The 21,827-nt window shown below is 39.5% G+C and overlaps 1 protein-coding gene across 3 annotated transcripts; it reads left to right on the top strand.

Annotated features, from left to right (window-relative positions):
- The first annotated feature begins 709 nt into the window (after nucleotides 1-709).
- On the top strand, nucleotides 710-21,185 carry LOC101675922 (tripartite motif-containing protein 5). 3 transcript variants are annotated; one of them, XM_004778999.3, is made up of 7 exons: nucleotides 710-3,030; nucleotides 11,096-11,582; nucleotides 12,469-12,564; nucleotides 13,197-13,427; nucleotides 18,131-18,153; nucleotides 19,521-19,621; nucleotides 21,127-21,185. In XM_004778999.3, the coding sequence occupies exons 2-7, from the start codon at nucleotides 11,157-11,159 to the stop codon at nucleotides 21,138-21,140; spliced, it is 891 nt and encodes a 296-aa protein (XP_004779056.1). In that variant the 5' UTR covers nucleotides 710-3,030; nucleotides 11,096-11,156; the 3' UTR covers nucleotides 21,141-21,185. The 3 variants fall into 3 exon arrangements, 2 of the variants coding, with proteins under 2 accessions (XP_004779056.1, XP_044927461.1); XR_006604225.1 differs by lacking the exon at nucleotides 18,131-18,153 and having other exon boundaries at nucleotides 21,127-21,144; XM_045071526.1 differs by lacking the exon at nucleotides 21,127-21,185 and having other exon boundaries at nucleotides 710-3,059; nucleotides 19,521-21,093.
- The last annotated feature ends 642 nt before the right edge of the window (nucleotides 21,186-21,827 follow it).

The following is a 21,827-nucleotide window of genomic DNA, read 5'->3' as shown; positions in this document are numbered from 1 at the left end:
GGAACAATGATGGCATACAGTTGGGTGGTCAATGCAGAGATACTAAGAATAGATGTATTTTTTGGTATATTTGGTTGAAATTGAAGGGGATCAGAGAGCTCAGAGTCCGACTGTCTGATGAGGACAGCATAGTGGTATTGATTGTAGTGATCAGAAGGAAGGCACTTCTTAGCCAAAGACCTCTTCTCTGTCTGGTACTTAACAACACAAAACTCACTGATACAGAGATCAGATTGGTGGTTGCTAGAGGCCAGGGTTTAGGGGTTGGCAAAATTGGTGAAGAGGATCAGGAAGTAAAGGCTTCCAGTTATAAAATAAGTCCTGGGGATATAATGCATAGCATGGTGACTGTAGCAAATAGTATTGTATTGCAAATTTGAAAGTTGCTACAAAAGTAAATCTTGAATGGTCTCATCACAGGAAAAATATTTTTCTCATGACCTCCTATGGTGATAGATAACTTGATTTACTGTGGTGAACATTTCACCATGTATACAAATGTTGAATCAGTATGTCGTATACCTAAACTAATGTATGTTAATTATACTTAAATTAAAAAAGTATCAAAGGGGAATTATATGTATGTTATTGATACCAGAAGAATAACTGAATTTTTAAAAAGGATTTTATTTATTTGGCAGAGAAAGAGTGAGCACAGGCAGAAAGGGGAGGGTGGAGAAGCAGGCTCCCTCGGGAGCAGAGAGCCCAGTGCAGGACTCAATCTCAGGACCCTGGGATCATGACCTGAGTCAAAGGCAGGTGCTTAAATGACTGAGCCACCCAGGTGTCTCAAGAATAACTGAATTACATGATGTGACAGCAACTGTGTTCATAGCAAGAATGTATGATTTAGCATCAAGATGTTCCATTCATTTATAAAGATTTTCATAGTTACATATCTGCATATCTATCAATCCTTATATGCATTAGCTTCTATTAGATTTGAGGCAACAAGCAACAGAATAGAGAAAGTCCCTCCCTGACCTCATGAAACTTAAGTTAGGGGTGTAATGTGAGGTAGGGATGATTACCACTGATAAGATCAGTAATAACACTAGGTTTCCCATGCACATCTCTTTCTTGCCTTCCACTCATGCATTTTCATTTCTAATTCAAGGAATAGTGACTGAGTCCTCACCTCTAAGAGTAATCCTAGTTTTGGCAATGACTTCCCAGAAAAATTTTAACAGGGGAAGCCCTAGACAAAGCGCCTGTGGAGTGTCTGGGGGGCCACATCCCAGGCTACTGGATCGGTTCTGCACTGAGAGCAGCAGAGAAGAGAACTAGCCTGGCTCTGCTCAGGGATGAAAAAGGTACTTTGAGGAAGACAACAGAGGAAAGTCAAAGTTTTTTGAAGCTTACCAATTTAATGACTCAGTATAATAATGTAGGATTTCTGCATGACTCTCCAAAAAAATTCCTAACACCCTGTCCTACTTGGGTTTGGAAGCCTTAATGGGGTGATGGTTGCTCTGCTTTGCAGTTTATTTGGTGTTTCCTAGTCTTAGAAGCTTTCCAAGTTCAAACTGAGGGATCTACAGCAGACGAAAAAAACAGAAACAACAACGAATACGCTAACTTTGCTCCTTCTCCTCCTCCTCGGGCCATTTCTGCCACCCAGAAGCTGACCTCACCTGGGGGATCAGCCAGAAGAGCACATGGGAAGAATTTCCATAAGGAACATCTTGACAACTTTTAATAAAATGAGGGGCATCTGGGTGGCTCAGCAGGTTGAGCATTCCACCCTTGATTTTAGTTCAGGTCTTGATCTTAGGGCTCAAGGACCACCACCAACAACAAAATGAGGTGCATGCTTGTTGTTAATAATATGAAGAGACCTCAGAAGTAGTAGCATGATAACAAGATCCTAATGGTGAAGTTCTAGAATATAGGTGAGGTCTGGAGCTGATGACCAAGAAAGAATTCCTGAGATACCTTTGGTGCAAAATGGTTTATTAAAGCATGGGCACAGGACCTGAGAGCAGAAAGAGATCCTGCCCCAGGGTTATATACCATGGAGTTGGGGGAAAGTAATGGAAAGGGAGGTTTCAACAGAACTTTTGTATTCTAAAGAGGACCTACAAGATACTGGATACCAAAGGCCTTGCCATTGCCAAGGTCATTTTGCCCTCCAGCAAGGTATTAGTGGATGGGAGATTCCTAGAGAAGGTCACATATGTCCCACCAGGAGTGGTGGTGGGGGAAGGTTGGAGGATGTCAGCTTTTGCTTTGTCCTCAGCCAGCCTTCTGTTCCCTCACCACTCCACAATGATTTTCCTGATTCCTTTTTATTATGCTAAGATTATAGAGATTGTTAAATAATAGTAGATGGCATTGCCCAGCAAATGACACTGCCTACAGTTTGATCTTCCCAGCATCTTTAGCAGAAGGGTTATTTTGGCAGTACTGAATTCAAATTCTGAAGGTCAGCCTCACTGTGCTGCCAGTTTGGGATGGTCCCTGACTGTCCCCTGGAGGAAATTTCAGAGTCCCTTAGCCCTTCCCTCTCACATGCCTAATAGGATTAATTTACCTTAGGTGAACATGTAAGAGTAGAGAGCATGTCCCTAGGGCTGCCTTAGGGCGACCTTCAGTGTGGGTCTCCTTGTGGTAAAGGAGGAATTTTATTCCCCTCTACAGGAAAGCTCATTTCTCGGATAAAAGTTAGGCGGATTTGTGTGAAATTATCTTGTTCAGGTAAGCCTCGTGCTCCAAAGGACTGATTACCTTGAAAAGACAGGAGAGCATCCTCTAAGAGTGGAACAGATGAGGAGTTCCACCACTGGTTCATCGGACTGGCCCTGGGCAGAGCGTCTAGTCACTTCCTGGAGTCCCATGCGCAGGCCTCCCATTGGTCTGTGGTGTCTCTCCTTTCCTGCCAGTCCGGGAGAATTTAATTTTCATTTTCACTTAGCACTTCAAGAGCTTGGTGGAGATTGGCCCCTAGTTTGCTGAGAGAATCCTGACCACACTCTGGCCTGCCTCCACGCTTTCCCCGAGGAGCCACGACTTCTCACCTGGTGCCTGAAGGTGTGTGGACTGGTTTGCGGAAGGCAGAGGTGGGGGAGAACTGAGTTTTGGAGTGAGTTTAATGTGTGTTCAAGCAGCTGCGGTGAAGTGTGGGTGGGGACAACAACCAGCTTGCAAGCTTCCTGCTAAGAGTGTGGGGGTGGGGTGGGTGCGAAGAGGCCTGGGGCAGTTGGGGGAAGGGCAGTCCTCAAAGAAGGGAAGTTTGATGGCTTGAAAGGCTTTGTGCTTTTCTGGAGTTACCATTATTTCTAGAGGTTGAATCTACCCTGGAGATTCTCCTTCTCATTCTGTAATTCTGAATTGCATGTCGCTGAGGACCAACCAGAATTCTCTGTTTTTCAGAGGTAGAAAGTTCTTCTCTCCACAGCAAGAACAAAAGCAGAGGGATCTTTGAATCCTAACATTTTAGTGTCCGCTGGGTAACAGTGTAGCGTTTCTGCATGACTCTAGATAAATTCTCATCACTTTGGTTTGGCCATGCTTAGGAGTTTGATGGGTGACAGCTGGCAAGCCCAAGTCACTAACCTTACTCATCCTCTGCCAGGGCCATATCGGCCACCCGAGAGATGAGGGGCAAAGGAATAACTTTCCAAATGTGGTATCTTTTTAAAATTTAATTTAATTTAATCTTATTTTATAATGTTCAGTTAGCCACTATATAGTATATCATTAGTTTTTGATGTAGTGTCCAGTGATTCCTTAGTTACATATAACACCCAGTGCTCATCACATGTGCTCTCCTTAATACCCATTACCCTGTTACCCCTTTCCCCATCCTCCTCCCCTCTAAAACCTTCAGTTTGTTTCCCAGAGTCCATAGTCTGTCATGGTTCCACCCCTTCTCTGATCCTTCTTCAGTTTTCCCTCCCTTCCCCATGGTCCTCTGTACTATTCCATATGTTCCACATATGAGTGAAACCATATGATAATTGACTTTCTCTGCTTGACTTTTTATTTCACTTAGCATAATCCCCTTCAGTTTCATCCATGTCAGTGCAAATGGTGCGTATTCATCTTTTCTGATGGGTGAGGAATATTCCATTATATACATGAACCACATCTTCTTTATCCATTCATCACCTGAAGGGCATCTTGGCTCCTTCCACAGTTAGGTTATTGTGGACATTGCTGCTATGAACATTGGGGTTCTTTTCACTACATCTGTGTCTTTGAGGTAAATACTTAGTAGTGCAATTGCTGGGTTGTAGGGTAGCTTGATTTTTAATGTCTTGAGGAGCCTCCACACAATTTTGCAGAGTGGCTATTGTAAAGTTTTTTCTGACGAAATAAACACAACACCAGGCGAAGTGGGTATAAGGCAAGGTTTATTAAAGGTTCTCTCCGGTGAAGTTTCAGGGCCCAGGTGAAGGGGAGCCTAGAAAGTTGCACCAGGAGGAGGTGGGCACTCTCGGGCGAGGTTCTGTAACTCTGGAAAGCAGAGTGGGGGAAGTCGCGCCCAAGGCAGGGAGGAGGGGGGCTTTTAGGGGGTCTTGGGGAAAGCTCAGGCGTCTTTTGGCAAGTTTCCCTTATTCAGATATCCCGCCTGCTCGTCGGGATCCCATTGGTCCACAGGAGCCCGGGGCGGGGGTCTCCGATTCCTGCTTGGGCCTTTGTTCTCCTGTCCGAGCTCAGGTCTTGTGGCGGGAACTTTCGCCATCTTTAGTAGGCCTTCCTGCCAGCCCAACAGCTATAGCAGCTTGCACTCCCACCGACAGCATAAGAGGGATCCCCTTTCTCCACATCCTTGCCAATATTTGTTATTTCTTGCCTTGTTAATTTTTGCCATTGTAACTGGTGTAATGTGGTATCTCATTATGATTTTGATTTATATTTCCCTGAAGGCTAGTGATGTTGAATATTTTTTTCATGTGTCTAGTTAGGCATTTGTATGTCATCTTTGAAGTGTCTGCTCATGTCTTCTGCCCATTTTTTGGCGTGATTATCTGTTTTGTGTGTGTTAGGTTTGAGGAGTTCTTTATAGATGTTGGAAACCTGCCCTTTATCTGTAATGTCATTAGCAAATATCTTCTCCCATTCCATAGGTTGCCTCTTAAGTTTTGTTGACTGTTTTCTTTACTATGCAGAATCTTTTTATCTTGGTGAAGTCCCAAATGTTCATTTGGAAATGTGTCTTGAAAGAAGTTGTTGTGGCTGATGTCAAAGAGGTTATTGCATATGTTCTCCTCTAGGAGTTTGATGGATTCCTGTTTCACATTTAAGTCTTTCATCCATCTTGAGTTTATCTTTTTGTTTAATGTAAGAGAATGGTCCAGTTTCATTCTTCTGTATGTAGCTGTCCAACCACCACTGGTGCTGTCCAGCACCACTTATTGAAGAGACTGTCTTTTTTCAATTTTTTTCCCCCTGATTTGTCAAAGATGAGTTGACCATAGAATTGAGGATCCATTTCTGGAATCTCTATTCTGTTCCATTTGTCTATGATTCTGTTTTTGTGCCAATACTATGCTGCCTTGGTGATCACAGTTTTGTAATATAGATTGAAGTCAGACAACATGATGCCTCTAGCTTTGTTTTTCTTTTTCAATATTCCCTTGGTGATTTGGGGTCTTTTCTGGCTCCATACAAATTTTAGAATTGTTTGTTCCAGGTTCTTGAAAAATGTCAATGGTATTTTTTTAGGGATGGCATTGGAAGTGTTGATTCCTCTGGGTAGGATGACATTTTAACAATGTTTATTCTTCCAGTCCATGAGCATCGAATGTTTTCTCATCTGTGTCTTCTCATTTGTGTCTTCCTCAATTTCTTTTGTAAGTGTTCTGTAATTTCTAGATATAGATCCTTTACCTCTTTGGTTAGGTTTATTCCTGGGTATCTTACATTGTTGTTTGTTTGCTTGTTTGTTTTTTGTTTTGTTTTGGGTTTTGTGCCGTTATAAATGGAATTGATTTCTTTCTACAGTTACACTGTTAGTATATAGAAAAACAATTGATTTCTGTGCATTGATTTTGTATCCTGACACATTACTGAATTGCTCTATGAGTCTTAGTAATTTGAGGGTAGAGTCTTTTTGGGTTTTCCACATAAAATATCATGTCATCTGTGAAGAGAGTGAGTTTGACTTCTTTGCCAATTTGAATGCCTTTTTTTTTTCCTTTTTTGTTGTCTGATTGCTGATACTAGAACTTGTAGTACTATGTGGAATAGCAGTGGTGATAGTGAATAGCTCTGCCATGTTCCTAACCTTAGGGGAAAAGCTCTCAGATTTTCCCCATTGAGGATGATACTTGTTGTGGGCTTTTCATAGATGGTTTTTATGGTATTGAGGAATATTCCCTCTATCCCTGCACTCTGAAGAGTGTAAATCAGGAAAGGATGCTGTATTTTGTCAAATGCTTTTTCTGCATCAATTAAGAAGATCATATTTTTCTTACCTTTTCTTTTATTAATGTACTCTATCATGTTGATTCATTTGTGAATGTTGAACTACCCTTGCCTCCCAGAAATAAATCCCACTTGGTCATAGTGGTTAATCTTTTTAAAGTATTATTGGATACTATTGGCTAGGATCTTGTGGAGTATTTTGGAATTCGTGTTCATCAGGAATATTGGTCTATAATTCTTTTTGGTGGGGTCTTTGTCTGGTTTTGGATTCAGAGTAATACTGGCCTCATAGAATGAGTTTGGAAATTTTCCATCTGTTTCTATTTTTTGAAGCAGCTTCAGAAGAATAGGTACTATTTTTTCTTTAAACGTTTGGTAGAATTTCCCTGAGAAACTACCTGGTTGTGGACTCTTGTTTTTTGGGAAGTCTTTGATTACTGCTTCAATTTCATTACTGGTTATTGGACTATTCAGATTATCTATTTCTTCCTGTTTCAGTCTTGGTGGTTTTAAGTTTCCAGAAAGGCATCCATTTCTTCCAGGTTGCTTAAGTTGTTGGCATATAGTTGCTGATAATAATTTCTAATAATTGTTTCTATTTCCTTGGTATTGGTCATGATCTCTTCCCTTTCATTTATGATTTTATGAATTTGGGTCCTTTCTCTCTCTCTTTTTTTTTTTTTTTTTGATAAGTCTCATCAGAGGTTTCTGATCTTATTAATTCTTTCAAAGAACCAGCTTCTAGTTTTGTTGATCTGTTTTACTGTTCATCTGGTTTCTATTTCATTGATCTCTGCTCCAATCTTTTATTTCTCTTCTCTTGCTTGATTTAGGTTTTATTTGCTGTTCTTTCTCCAGGTCCTTTAGGTGTAAGGTTAGCTTGTGCATTTGTTTTTCTAATTTTATGAGAGAGGGTTGGATGCCTATGTATTTCCCCCTTAGGACCACCTTACAGTATCCCATAGGTTTTGGACTGATGTGTATTCATTCTCATTATATTCCATGAATTTAAGTTCTTTAATTGCCTAGTTGACCCAATCATTCTTTAGCAGAATGTTCTTTAGCTTCCAAATGTTTGAATTCCTTCCATTTTTTTTTTCTTCCATTATTTATTTATTTGACAGAGAGAAATCACAAGCAGATGGAGAGGCAGGCAGAGAGAGAAAGAGAGGGAAGCAGGCTCCCTGCCGACCAGAGAGCCCGATGCGGGACTCGATCCCAGGACCCTGAGATCATGACCTGAGCCAAAGGCAGCGGCTTAACCCACTGAGCCACCCAGGCGCCCCACTTCCTTTTTTTTTTTTTTTCTTGTGATTGAGTTCAAGTTTCAAAGCATTGTGGTCTGATAACATGCAGGAAATAATCTCAATCTTTTGGTATCAGTTGAGACCTGATTTTTGACCCAGTGTGTGGTCTATTCTGGAGAAAGTTCCATGTGCACTCAGGAAGAATGAGCGTTCTGTTTTTTTAGGGTGGGATGTTCTGTAATTATCTATGAAGTCCATCTGATCCAATGTGTCATTCAAAGGTCTTGTTTTTTATTGATTTTCTGCTTAGATAATCTGTTCATTGCTTAGAGTGGAGTGTTGAGGTCTCCTACTATTAATATGTTATTATCAATATGATTCTTTATTTTGTTTAATAGCTGGTTTATGTAGTTGGCTGCTTCCACTTGGGGGCATAGATATTTACAGTTGTTAGATCTTCTTGTTGGATAGACCCTTTAAGTATGATACAGTGTCCCTTTACATCTCTTACTACAGTCTTTGGTTTAAAGTCTAGTTTGTCTGATATGAGAATTGCTACTCCAGCTTTCTTTTGAGGTCTCTTGGAATAATAAATGGTTCTCCATCACCTCACTTTCAATCTGAGGGTGTCTTTAGGTTCAAAGTGAGCCTCTTGTAGAGGGCATATGGGTGGGTACTATCTTTTTATCAATCTGAAATCCTGTGCCATTTCATTGGAGCATTTAGGCCATTCACATTGAGAGTAACTATTGAAAGATACGAATTTAGTGCCGTTATTCTGCTTCTAAAGTCCTTGTTTCTACAGATTGACTCTGTAAATTTCTGATCTATATTACTCTTGGGGTCTTCTTTTATAGAATTCCCCTTAATATTTCTTGCAGGGCTGACTTGGTGGTCATATTCTTTCATGTTTCACATATTCTTTCATGTTCAGCTGGTCCTGGAAGATCTTTGTCTCTCCATCCATTCTGAATGACAGCCTTGCTGGATAAAATATTCTTGGGTCCATGTTCATCTCACTTAGTACCATGAATATGTCTTGCCAGCCCTTTCTGGCCTGCCAGGTCTCTGTGGACAGGTCTAAGATTACTCTGATATTCCTCCCTCCATACATAAGAAATCTCTTCCCCTAGCTGCTCTCAGCATAGCTTCCTTGTCTCTAAGATTTGCAAGTTCCACTATTATATGACTGGGTCTTGGTATTACTGATCTTAGAAGGGGTCCTCTCTGCCTCTTAGACATGGATGCTTATCTCCTTCCCTAGATTAGGGAAGTTCTCAGCTATGATTTGGTCAAATACACCTACTAGTCCTCTCTCTTTCTCTACCTCCTCAGGGATACCAGTAATTCTGACACTGGAGCATTTATGGCATCCTTCATCTCTCTAAGTCAGTTCTCATGGGCTTCAAGCTGCCTATTCCTATCCTCCTTGGCTTCCTTCCTTCCTATCAGCCTATCTTTTAGATTAGTAATTCATTCTTCTGACTCATTTTCCTTGGCTATTAGAAAATCCAGTTTTCACTGCACCTCATTCATAGTATTTTTAAGTTCAGCCTGATCAGATCTCATTTCTGCCCTTAGAGTTTCTGTATTTTCATTAATACTTTTTTTAAGCTTAGCTATTGACTTCCTGATTGCTACCCTGAAGTCTATCTCTGACATCTTGCTTATATCCATATCCATTAGATATGTGGCAGGAGACATTGTCTCTGGTTCTCTTCTTTGTTGGGAGTTCCTCCTCATACTCATTCTGTTGAGGGATGGTTGAGGGAATGTACAGAATCCAAAATACCAACCATGACCCTCGAAAGATGCACCCTAGGAAGCTCCAGAGCAGTTGGAAACCACCACCAAATAAACAAAGCCAAAATGAAACACAAGAATAAAATTTATAAAATTAAATTTTTTTTAAACATTATTATTATTATTTTTTTTAAAGTGGGGTGAGGGGAAGGAGGGCTATAATCACTCAGTGTGGACAAGTAGGGTGTTTCATTTGTTCCTGGGCATATTTTGGTTTGTTTGTTAGAGGACACTACTTCTCAAAATTACAGGGAAAGTATAACTTGTGTGTGTGTGTGTGTGTGTGTGTGTGTGTGTATAAATATATCATATTGAATAGGAAAAAAAAGGACCACAATGAAGCATATAAAAAATATAGGTGTGAACAAGTACAGGTTAAGAAGCTACTATGAGGGGTGCCTAGGTGGCTCAGTCAGCTAAGCATCTGCCTTCAACTCAGGTTGTGATCCCAGGGTCCTGGGATCAAGTCCCATGTCAGGCTACCTGCTCAGCAGGAGGCCTGTTTCTCCCTCTCCCTCTGCCTGCTACTCTGCCTACTTGTGCTATTTCTGTTAAATGAATAAGTAAAATCTTTTTAAAAAGTAACAACTGCTATGAAATACAAGTTGTATTAAAGAGCTGGTTGAAATGAAAAAAAGGTAAAAAGAAAAAACAAGTGAAAGAGAAAGAAAAACAAAAAATAAAGAGCTGTATTTGAAAAATAAATAAGCTTTGAGGCAATGCCTGGAGCTTAATATATTTTCCCCTGATATTGGGATTTTACAATCTTATGAGATCCATAGTGTTGTCCCTTTGTTTTTCCATCCTGTCTTCTGGGGGGAGGGTCCTGCCATGCCGTTTCTCAGGCAACCATGCTTAGGAGGAGTTGCGCGGCCCCTGACGGGATGGGCTCACTGGAGCTTTTGTTTTTATTTGAGCTTTTGTTCTCTGATGGCTTTCTGCACCTCTTCAGAGGGTCAGAGCAAAAAATGGCTGCATCCAAATCTCTGTCTCAGAACAGAGAAATAGCAGTCTGCTCTTCACGGAGCCCTCCAGGACAGAGTCTCTGTTTCTGTAAGTGCTGCTGAGAACTGTAGCCTCCTGTGGTGCATGTCCAAAGTGACTCTCCCAGAGGTCATCCTAGGAGTCCCTGCATGTCCCTGCCCTTTGTGCTTCTAAAATGTCAAGGAGCTGTGGGCTTGTGCATGCACCCTCAGCTCCTGGATCATGTCTGGGCACTGCTCTAAAGCCCCTTCTGAGCTGCTACTGCTCTGAAAGTTTTTGCTGACCCTGGAGCACTATGCTTTTGTACTCCAGTATTATATCTCTTTCCAAAAGCCAGCTTATGGTAGTTCCTGCCCCCTTCTGCTTATCTTCTGATATCTTCCCACAGAGTCACAAGTCATGACTCTGCCCTTCCCACCTTGTGACAGGCCCTGCTTTTCTGCTTGCAGAGATCCCAGTACATTCTTACATCTCGGGCTGATTTTGCAGGTGTTCAGAATGGTTTGGTAGATATCCAGCTAAATTCAGGGGACTGGTTGAAATGGGGTCCCCTACTCCTCCCTTCTCTACCTTTTCTTTCTTGTCCTTCAATATTATGATTTGGGCTTGTCCTTAATCTCTCCACAATTAGTGTAATTTTATTCTTACCTTTCCAACTCTGCCCCCTTTTAACCTTCCCAATGATGCAGGCATCTGTGATCAAGAGGAACCACTGAGGTCAGGAGAGATAGGAGCAAGGGAGCAGCTACTATGGCTTCTAAACTCCTGACAAACATAAAGGAGGAGGTGACCTGCCCCATCTGCCTGGACCTCCTGAAGGAACCCCTGAGCCTGGGCTGTGGCCACAGCTTCTGCAAAGCCTGCATTACTGCAGCAAACAAGGAGTCCAAGACAAGCCAGGAAGAGAAGAGCACCAGTTGCCCTGTGTGCCAATTCCATTACTGTGCTAAGGAGCTGAGGCCTAACTGGCACGTGGCCAACATAGTGGAGAGGTTCCGAGAGGTCAAGGTGAGCTCTGAGGAAGGGCAAAAGAGAAATCTCTGTGAACGCCATGAAGAGAAGCTCTTGCTCTTCTGTAAGAAGGATGGGAAGGTCCTTTGCTGGGTTTGTGAGCGGTCTCAGGAGCACCGTGGTCACCAAACGGTCCCCATGGATGAGGCTGTCCAAGAGTACCAGGTAAGAGACCAGGATAGAGGGAATATAGGGCAGAAAATAGAACTTGATGAGAAATCTCCACTTTGCATTCAACTTTCATTACCTTGTCATCATAGACCTGAGGCCTCTGATGTCTTACCTTCTAAAGGCCTGATGAACATTAAAAAAAAAAAATTTTTTTTTGTCTGAAGGACATTTTTGTGCATTCTACTAAATTACAAAAGGATAAACCTATGGTACAGATTTAGTCAAAAGTAGATACTTTGTACCTTGTGCTAGACGGGCGGAAATGTAGTGCCCAAGAGAGACCCTCATCACTGAGTTGAACAGGAAGGTAGAAGGAGATGTAAGTTCATTCTTTGCTGGAGGGCTTGGTTTGTTCTAATAGTTGCCCTGATACAAACAGAATCAACGCCTCTTTTTGATGACAGCTGGTGATGTCTATCACCTGGGTCTTTTTTTTCCCTCTTGATTAATTTTGGTTTATTTTTTTAAACACAATAATTCAACACTGGAAAATCTTCTAATATAGTTTTCTGAATAGAATGCAATTTTGTTAATATAATTGGTACATTTATATATAAAAAGTGATTATTTCTGTAGATGCTGAAAATATTTTTTTAATTATTATGTTTAGTTAGCCAACATATAGTACGTACATCACTAGTTTTTGATGTAGTGTTCAGTGATTCATTAGTTGCAAATAACACCCAGTGCTCATCACCTGGGTCTTAAAGAACACATTTATCACGTCAAGTTTTCTTCCAAGTCATAGTTTCTAATTGCTGTTCTCACTGATTCTGTAAACTCTAGTCTCTTTGGACATTGGCCTAATATTTTCTCCATTTATCCTCTACGCTGATACTTAGAAATCTGACAGCTTTACTCTGGTGACTCCTCTCCATAGGAGAAGCTCCAGACAGCTCTGCAGAAGGTGATAAAGGAGCAGCAGGAAGCAGAGATGTTGAATGCTAACCTCAGAGAACAGAGAACCTCCTGGAAGGTAGGGCGAGATCCTTCCTGAGACAAAAAATATAGACAGGACCTTGGGTGTTAGTCACAAGGAGCCCCCTTCCTTTTTGTTTCCTGATAGTCAATATGTCCAAAAGTCATTTGGTTAGTCCCTTCTCTTTTCCCTGATAAAGGTGGGGACTGAAAAATGAACATGTTACAAATGAACACAGACATTTAAAGAGAGGTATTCACATAGAGGATGACGAGTGAGTTCTGTGTTAAATTCCTGTTGTGATTTTGAGTCTTTGACCTTCCTGGGGGAGGACTGTTAGCAACGACTGAGGGTTCTGTCTGTATTGTTCAACTTCCAGCTGAGGATGAGGGGATGGAGTCAGGAGTAAAGCATAGAGAACTTGGTTGTCCTGGACAGCTGTGTGAAAGCAGAGCCACACCCAAGGCTCCTCTTTGGGTTCAGGTTAGCCTCAATAACGTAAACTTGAGGCCATTATTTTGGAATGTGATGGAGAAAAAAATAATGAGAAAAGTCAGGATCCCCAAGAATTGCTCCCTTGCTTCTCTCTCATTTCCCAGTAAGAAGTTTCTAAAGAAAATAGTTCTCTTTCTGGCTCCCAGTCTCTGGCTGATAGCCTGACTACCACTCTCTCTTTCTCATTCCTGAAGAATCATATGCAAAATGAGAAAAAGTATATCCATACAAAGTTTAAAAAACTGAAGACTATGCTGGAGCGTGAGGAGAAGAATATAGTGCAGATGCTGGACAACGAGGAGGAAACTATTCTCAACTCCTTTGTCTCAGTGGAGGATGAGGTGGCCCAGCACAGCCAGATAGTGAAAGACCTGATTTCAGAACTAGAGCATCGGCTTCAGGGGTCAACAGTAGGCATGCTGCAGGTAAGACTCAAGAAGAAGCCCCAGCATCTGAGATTTGAGAAAAAATGAAGACCGAGTTTCCTTCTCTCCCGTTTCTTTGCACTTCCTGATGATAACACTAAGGTTCCTTTGGCCTTGCAGTATCCCCTTTCCTGTATCTGTGACAGAGGTTATAGGAATAAATAACAAGGGACAGTCTCATATTTATCAAGTGCAGTGCAGAAATCTGACAGGCTGAATTTGCATGGTATCCAGGGATAGTCTAGAGGCTTCTGTTCAGTGATCTAGTGCTAAGGACTTCTCAGGTACCTCTTCATGAATCAGCTTGATCACAAACAAGTGAATGTCACATTCTAAGACCCTATTTTTCCCCCTCATAGAATAAACTGAGATTTTTCTCCCTTTTTTTCCATTTCCTGAAAAACAAACAAAAAAGTGTGAAGTACTAGTATTATTTTGTCTTTAAATATTCAATTGAATTCACCAGTGAAGCCATCTCATCCTATTTCTTTTTCAAAAGGGTTAAAACAATATTTAAAAATATGTATTAGGATTACTTATATATTTTACCGTTATTAAGTCAGATTTTGATAATAAATGTCTTTGTAGGGATTTGTCCACTCTAAAGTTGCCTGATCTGGAGACATAAAGGTAGTCATAATAATCTCTTATAATCCCTCCGGTTTCTACAGCACACACACGAATGTCCCCTCTTTTAGTCCTGATTTTGATGATGTGCTTTTTCTCGGACAGTTTAGTTGTCTTTGGTCAATTTTTTTAAAAATTTTCTTCAGAATAAACTTCATTATTTCATTGACTTTTTAAATCCTTTTTTTCTTTTTTTTTTTTTCTTGAAGACTTTATTTATTTGAGAGGGAGAGAGAGAGAGCATGAGTGGGGTGAGGGGCAGAGGGAGAGGGAGAAGTGGATTCCTCACTGAGCAGGGAGACCAACTGGGGCTCGATCCCCGAGCCTTGAGATCACCACCTCAGCCAAAGGCTGCTGCTCAGCCAACTGAGCCTCCCAAGCACCTGGCTTTTTTTTTTTTTTTTTGACATTTCTATTTCATTTGTGTCTGGTCTCATCTTTATTGTTTACTTTGTGAGTGAATGTGTATATGAATGTACGAACATGAAACTGTATGCATACATGAACATGAGTGTGTACACATATGAACAAAAGTGTGTGTGTATATTAGGATTAGTTTGCCATTTTTTCCCTAGATTCTTAAAGAGAAAACTTTGATTACTTATTTGAGACCATCATTTCTGATACAGTATTTAGTGATATAAATGCAGTGATTTAGATATATTCCATATATTTTTAAATTTTATATTATTTATTTACTTATTTAAATTCCAGTTAATTAACACATAGTGTAATATCAGTGTCAGATATACAATATAGTGATTCAGCACTTCCATACATTACCAGGTGCTCATCACAAGTGGCCTCCTGAATCCCTTATTTAACCCATCACTTATTTAACCCATCCCCCACTCACCTCCCTTCTGCTGACCAGTTTGTTCTCTATGGTTAAGTGTCTCTTTCTTCGGTTTGTCTCTCTCTCTCTCTTTCCTCATTTGTTATGTTTTTTAAATTTGACAAATGAGTGAAATCATATGATACTTGTCTTTCTCTGACTGATCTATTTCACTCAGCATAATACTCTCTAGTTCCATTCATGTTGTTGCAAATGGCAAGATTTCATTCTTTTGTATAGCTAAGTAATATTCCATGGCATATGTATCTTTATCTATCTATCTGTCATCTATCATCTATCTATCTATGCATGTCCCCCACACAAATATATACCACAGCCTCATATATATAAAATATATAAATAAATTATTATATATTATAATATATATACAACACATCTTCTTTATCATTTGTCAGCTGATGGACACTTGTGCCATTTCCATAATTTGGACATTGTAGATAATACTGCTGGAAACATTGGGGTGCATATAGCCCTTTGAATTAGTATTTTTTTTTTAAATATTTTATTTATTTATTTGACAGAGAGAGATCACAAGTAGGCAGAGAGGCAGGCAGAGAGAGAGGAAGGGAAGCAGGCTCCCTGCTGAGCAGAGAGCCTGATGAGGGACTCGATCCCAGGACCCTGAGATCATGACCTGAGCCGAAGGCAGCGGCTTAATCCACTGAGCCACCCAGGCGCCCTGAATTAGTATTTTTGTATTCTTTGGTTAAATACCTATAAAGTGTGCAGTTCAATTTAACAATACTTGATTTCTTACTTTTTTTTCTAATGTGTATTTCAAATATAATTTCTTCATAATCTGAAAACGCATATTTTTTCAGTATTTAAATATATTGATACTTGTTTTATGGACTAAAATATTGTATGTCCATAAAATTTTCCTATGTGAATTGAGAAGAATGTGTATTCTGTATTTGTTAGATTAAATAGTCTATAGATGTCTGTTAGGTCAAATTAGTTAATAGTATCATCCATGTCTTCTGTATCTGATGATTTTCATACACACGGTTCTATCAATTATTTTGAGTGAGCTATTGAAATCTACAACTACTGAGTTTTCTATTTTTCTTTTTAATCCTTTCGATTTCACTTTGTGTCTTTTGAAGCTCTACTGTTGTGTACATTTACATTTGTAATTGTTACATCCCTTCTTGATTTACTGAACCTTTTATCATTCTGAAATTATCCTCTCATTCTCTCATAGTATTTATTGTCTTTAAGTCTATTTTCTGTAATATTAATATAGGCACTTGAGCTATTTTATGATTACTGCTTGCATTGTGTATATTTTTCTGTCTTTTTAGTTTGGCCATATTTGTGTCTTTGGATCCAAAATCATCTCTTACAGATCACAATAGTTGAATCTTGCTTTTTATCCAGTCCAACAGTCATTGCCTTTAAATGGGGGTGTGAAGACAGTAACATTTAGTGCTAATGTTGATGTAGCTGTATTTACATGTTTCATATTGCTGTTTTTTTTTTTTCTCCCATGTGTCACCTGTAGCTTCCACTGTCCTTTCTCCTTAATTTGTTTTGCTTGAGTATGAAATGTTAAGTTTTCCTATTTCTGTGGGGGTTTTTGTTGTTGTTGTTGTTGTTTGTTTGTTTCATTTTTTTTTTCCTTCCCTAGTGGTGGTTCTAATGATTACAGTATGCATCTTACTCTCTTGTGGTCTACTTCAGATTAATACTAAATTAATTTCAGTAAGATATAGAAACTCACCTCCAACATTGCTTCATTTCCTTCCAGCTCCAACACAGGCATAATTTAATATGGGTACCTAATCAATGCAGAGCAATGGCATGCAGGCATAAGAGTTTTTTGGTTTTTGTTTTCTGTTTGTGTTTTGTTGTTGTTTTTATTCTTATTGTTTATTGTTACTGTTTTTAACTGGGAAGAGAAGTTCTCTTTTCTTCTGGAGTTTATGTCAGGAGATTCAAGTTTCCTTCATGGACGGAGAGTCAATATAGAGGGAATAAATAAAATTTGGAGGACATAGACCAGATCATGATGATAGGATTTGAGATTCAAAATTCATCTTTGATTAAAGTTATAGCTGCCCTCCCAAATCCTTTTCTCCACTTAATCTGGTTTTCTTTTTTGGCATATACAACATAAAAGCCCTAATACAGAGAGCAATTTTTTTTTTTTTTTTCACTTATTGATCCACCTGTTGGCCTGTTTTTGGTGACATGAAAGAAGTAAGGCTGAGGTAAAGGAAACCAAATATGTTGGTAGATATATATTCAAACAACCAAAACAATACCTGTGAGGATAAAGAAAATCAGATAGCTAAAAACTGTTAAGAATGTGCACTAAACTGAACTAATATTACATTGTTAACTAACTGGAATTTTAAATAAAAACTTCAAAAAATTAAAACAATAACAAAAAAAAGAACGTGGATTAAATTGCTCAGTAGAGACTGAAGTGCAGGTAAAAATTGTAATTTTAGGACAGTGGTTGAGTGGATATTGGTAACATTATGAACAATGGAGTATAAGAGAGGAGATGATTTGGTAGGTGAGTGGTAAGTTACATTTTATACATCCTAACCTACTAGTTCCTGTGGCTTCTTTACTACTGCCTATGTTAACAAGTATCTAAGAGACATGCAAAGAGTTGGAAAAAAGTGCACATATGTGTGTATTGAATTTAAGAGACTGGACAAGGTCAACTGTAAATAGTGTTTAAAATGAGGAGATAATTGAAAATTGGAAAACACCGAACAATATATTTGCTTGTATCCTCCTCAAAGCCATGTAAACTTCTTCAGGGATACTACAGTTATTTACTTTTTTCTTTTCTTTTTTTACTCATCTTTGAGTCTCCAGAGTCTGTCCTGATGTTTGGCAAATAATAGTGTATCACTTTACATTTCTACTGAGTAAATAAAAGAAGCATTGCATTATTCAAACCATCTCATGCATTTAGGAAAAAATTATAGAACTGTTGTTTTCCTCATAAATAAGTCTCATTTCCAAATACTAGAAGCTTCATGCTATAATTCTGCAAGGCTCAAAGCTGTTTCTACCTTTTAGGAAATCTGAAAACCTCAAATGAGTTTTCTGGAATGATTAGCCTGGATCTTATTTTTACTTATTTGCTCTCACATTGGGCCATCTTTACTCCTACCATGGGGTTGGTGAGGATGTGATGAAGCTTTGTAAGGGGGAGTTTCTATTACCTCTTGACTCACGTCTTTCCTTTTCTCCCTAGGATGTGCATTCCGTCATGGAAAGGTATGTGGGGGGAATCAGAGATGGTCCTTTTGTGCAGTAAAAAAAGGTTTAAAGTCATTAGAGTTTTGTGATGATCAGTTAGAATAAAACATCTCTCAGACAATTTGGGTGTAGTTATATGCCAAATTTCTTTCTTTCTTTTTTTTTTTTTAAAGATTTTACTTATTTATTTGACAGAGAGAGATCACAAGTAGGCAGAGAAACAGGCAGAGAGAGAGGAGGAAGCAGGCTCCCTGCTGAGCAGAAAGCCCGATGCGGGGCTCGATCCCATGACCCTGGGATCATGACCTGAGCCTAAGGCAGAGGCTTTAACCCACTGAGCCATCCAGGAGCTCCTATATGCCAAATTTCTGTTCACAAATCGTGGTTTGAGGGTTCTGTAACTATTGAGAATGGACCAGTGTGGGTCAGTAGCAGTACAGGGGGTAAGAGGTGGCAGATCTCTTAAATTTTATCCACCTGTATGCCCGTATCTAACTCAGGTACTTGTATTTCATAGCTGTTTGTCTTATCGTGGTAAGTTCATGTCTGCTTCACCTGCCAAGCACCTGGAATTGGAGAAAATTTCCTTATATTTAAACTTCTGCCCTGGGAATTGAAGAGACCTTCTATATGGCTCTGTTTAGATCTCCAAAAACAGACTTGAATCTCAGGGAATATTTTGGCTTTAGTACACACAAGTGATCCATCTTGGTCACATACTTTAGAAGGCAGAATGGAAAGGTAACATCCTTGTGTCTAAATTTGCACACCTACCTCACAGCATCAAGCTTTTTTCTAACACCTGAAATTCAGGCCATCATTAGTTTGGTGTTTGTGTCCTCTGTTCTGAGTGTTTGCAAATTTTCCCAGAAAACTTAAAAGCTCAGGTGTTATTCTGAGGGCTTCCCTACTGGGCAGAATTTAAAGAGCTTGGTTCTCCCCAGATAATATTCCACACGTGGTATGTTCCAGACACTCAGGAGTCAGGTTCTGCAACCTCACTTTCTGATCATCTGCCCTGGGAATCCACATCCATGCAGTGACTTTTCCATACATTAAGTTTTTTTCAAGGTACCAAAGTTTTGTTTTGTTATATCCATTATTTCGTAAACTTCTAGGAGATCGAGAGGGAGAGGTTGATTTAATTTTTGAAGGAAGAAACTGTGTCTCTGAGACCTCAAGACTTTCCTAAGGTCACAGAAAGGGAGACTGGGAATGTAGACATGAACACATTTCTTCTGGCTCCAAGGTCAGGAGTCTGCTGTCCCCTTTCTCAGGGTCTCTGGAGAGGAGGGTTCAAACTCTTCAATGGGGTGAATAGGAAGTCAGTCATTTTGGAAGGACAAAAATTCAGAAGTGTGGGTTTCAATTTTTGTCATCTTTAGGAGTAAGAACTTGTCTCTGAAGAAACAAAAAGCTTTTCTCAAGGAACAAAAGAAAGTGTCCGGAATTCCTGATCTGAAAGAGTTAATGCAACTGTTTATAGGTGAGGAATGCTAGAGCATGGTAAGTGGCTGTGAGAGTCTTGTGGGCAGGGGCCTAAAGGAGAAAGGGGTACAATTTCTAGGTATGGAGAGAGAACACAAAGGACATCACATGATGATATGGTCATATTTGATGGGGAGTGGCCAGGTGTCTGGGGCATAATCTCCTTCACCAGTTCACTACCTTGCCATAGTCCCCAGTCCTTCCCCTATACTTTAGGGGAAAGAGATTTCAGGGCTGCCTCCTTTGCTTGTCTTGATTATATATTTTTTTTTATTATTTGAGAGCTGACAATATGCAGTGCTACTGAGGTGAAGAGAAATCAGTGTCATCAAGCCACCTTGTTCTCATCACCTTTCAGAATTTTTCATTCCTAGTAGGTCTCATGTTCCAACACCCATGTTTTCCTTTCTAACACATACATGCATATTCTGCCTCTGAGAAGAACAAGAACAGAACAGAATTCTTCTGAGTTCTCACTCAAGTTATTCCCAAAATCCCTCTCACAGTGTCACGAATAAAGCTATGTCATGTCTTTCACCCAGCCCCAATTTTTCTGCAGCTCACATGACTCCAAATCATCTCGAAAATACAACATATACTGCCGGTTTCTACAGATAAAAAGACAAATGAGACGTATGCGCTGTTGGAAACGGAATAATGCATATAATAACAATTAATTTGTCCTGGGCTCCCTGGTTATTGGGTTTTGGGAAACATTACTGGGAGGTAGATCCTGGAGGTATAGGAAGGAAAATGCCCAGAACCCAATGTGAAATTTCATGATAGACATAATTAAAATGACAACATCTTCATTCTGTGTTTCTACCACATGTGATTACTGCATTAAAAGGTGACACATCAACTTGAATATAATGCTTTTGAGGAGTCATCCTTCTCTGATCCCTTCATCTTAATCCTGGTCCTGTTTGTCCCTCCCCACTGTGTTGGAGCTTTCCTAGACTATGAGGCTGGCACTGTCTCATTTTTGAGTGTCACAAACCACGGGTTTCTCATCTATAAATTCTCTTCATGTTCCTTTTCTCAGGAAGCTTTTCCGTTTTTCAACCCTGTGAAATGTAATGACACATGTAGTCTGTGACAACTGTAGTCTGTGCTCACCAAGCTCTTGAACCTTCTTACACCCCTGCTAATTTCCTTGTAGTGCCTGTTGCCTTGGGTGCAGCTGATGCTTCAAGCTTATCTGCACCATTCTCACCATCTGTTCCTTGCTGCCTTCTTTCCCTCCATTTGAACACCCTTCATTCAGGAGAAGATATAAAAATTAATAACTAAGAGTGATAGTTTTGTGTCCAGAGTGTCTGGGTTCCTGTCCTGTCTCTCCACACAATTCAATGGAACTTTGAATAATGTACATGAATGCTGTGTTTATTTTCTTAAAATCATCCTGGTGTGAAAACTGCAGCATATTTAGAATTACTATAAGAAAATAAATAAATGTCATTATAAACATCTAAGTGTTTTTATTTTTTATTTTTGTAAAAGATTTAGTTTTCTGAACAAGAGCAAGAAAGAGAGAGAACAGGAGGATGGGCAGAGGGAAAGAGAGAAGCAGACTCCTCACTGACCAGGGAGCCGACATGAGGCTCCACCCCAGGACTCCCAAGATTGTGACCTGAGCTGAAGGCAGATGCTTAACCTACTAAGCCACCATGCACCCCTGAGTATCTTGATTTATTAATAAATATTTGCTACTAAAAAATACAAGCTGTGTCAGTGTCTCATGAAATTCTATGGGATTCAGTTTTCTCATTTGTTAAAAAAAAGAAAGAAAGGTAGAAAGAAATAGAAAAGAAAGAAAAAAAAATGTACCTGATGTAGAATTGTGAAAATTAACCAACAGAATGTTTTCTAGCACTTAAGAAGGGATCTAGTAGGTGTCTATTTTTTGCCCCCTCTCATTCTGACTAAAATAAATGATTTCAAGAATACATATTAGCTTAATGTATTCTTACATTAAGAATATAAGTTCTTACATTCTTGTTTTGTGTTAAGACCCTTGGTAATCTTGTTTTGTGTTAAGAAATAAAATAACTGGGTTAAAGAATTACAATTTTCTTTAAATTTTAGCTAATGTTTTTCTATAGCTGCCTGGTTTTTTCTTTTATTTTTTTAAGTTTTTCTGCAGTAATTCTATTTCATTGAAATTGAATTTCGATTTGGGCAGTTTGCCCAGCTTTAAAAGG

This window comes from Mustela putorius, unplaced genomic scaffold, assembly GCF_011764305.1.
Source record: "Mustela putorius furo isolate JIRA1106 unplaced genomic scaffold, ASM1176430v1.1 tig00003987_pilon_pilon_pilon, whole genome shotgun sequence".
NCBI classification, from domain to species: domain Eukaryota; kingdom Metazoa; phylum Chordata; class Mammalia; order Carnivora; family Mustelidae; genus Mustela; species Mustela putorius.
This window is presented reverse-complemented; position numbering and strand designations above follow the sequence as displayed.

Excerpts from the sequence above, each read along its gene's own strand:
- LOC101675922 (XM_004778999.3), top strand. The coding sequence starts at position 11,157 with ATGGCTTCTAAACTCCTGACAAACATAAAGGAGGAGGTGACCTGCCCC. Across the intron at positions 11,583-12,468 it reads AGGCTGTCCAAGAGTACCAG|GAGAAGCTCCAGACAGCTCT; the intron begins GTAAGAGACCAG and ends TCCTCTCCATAG. Across the intron at positions 13,428-18,130 it reads CAACAGTAGGCATGCTGCAG|GATGTGCATTCCGTCATGGA; the intron begins GTAAGACTCAAG and ends TTTTCTCCCTAG.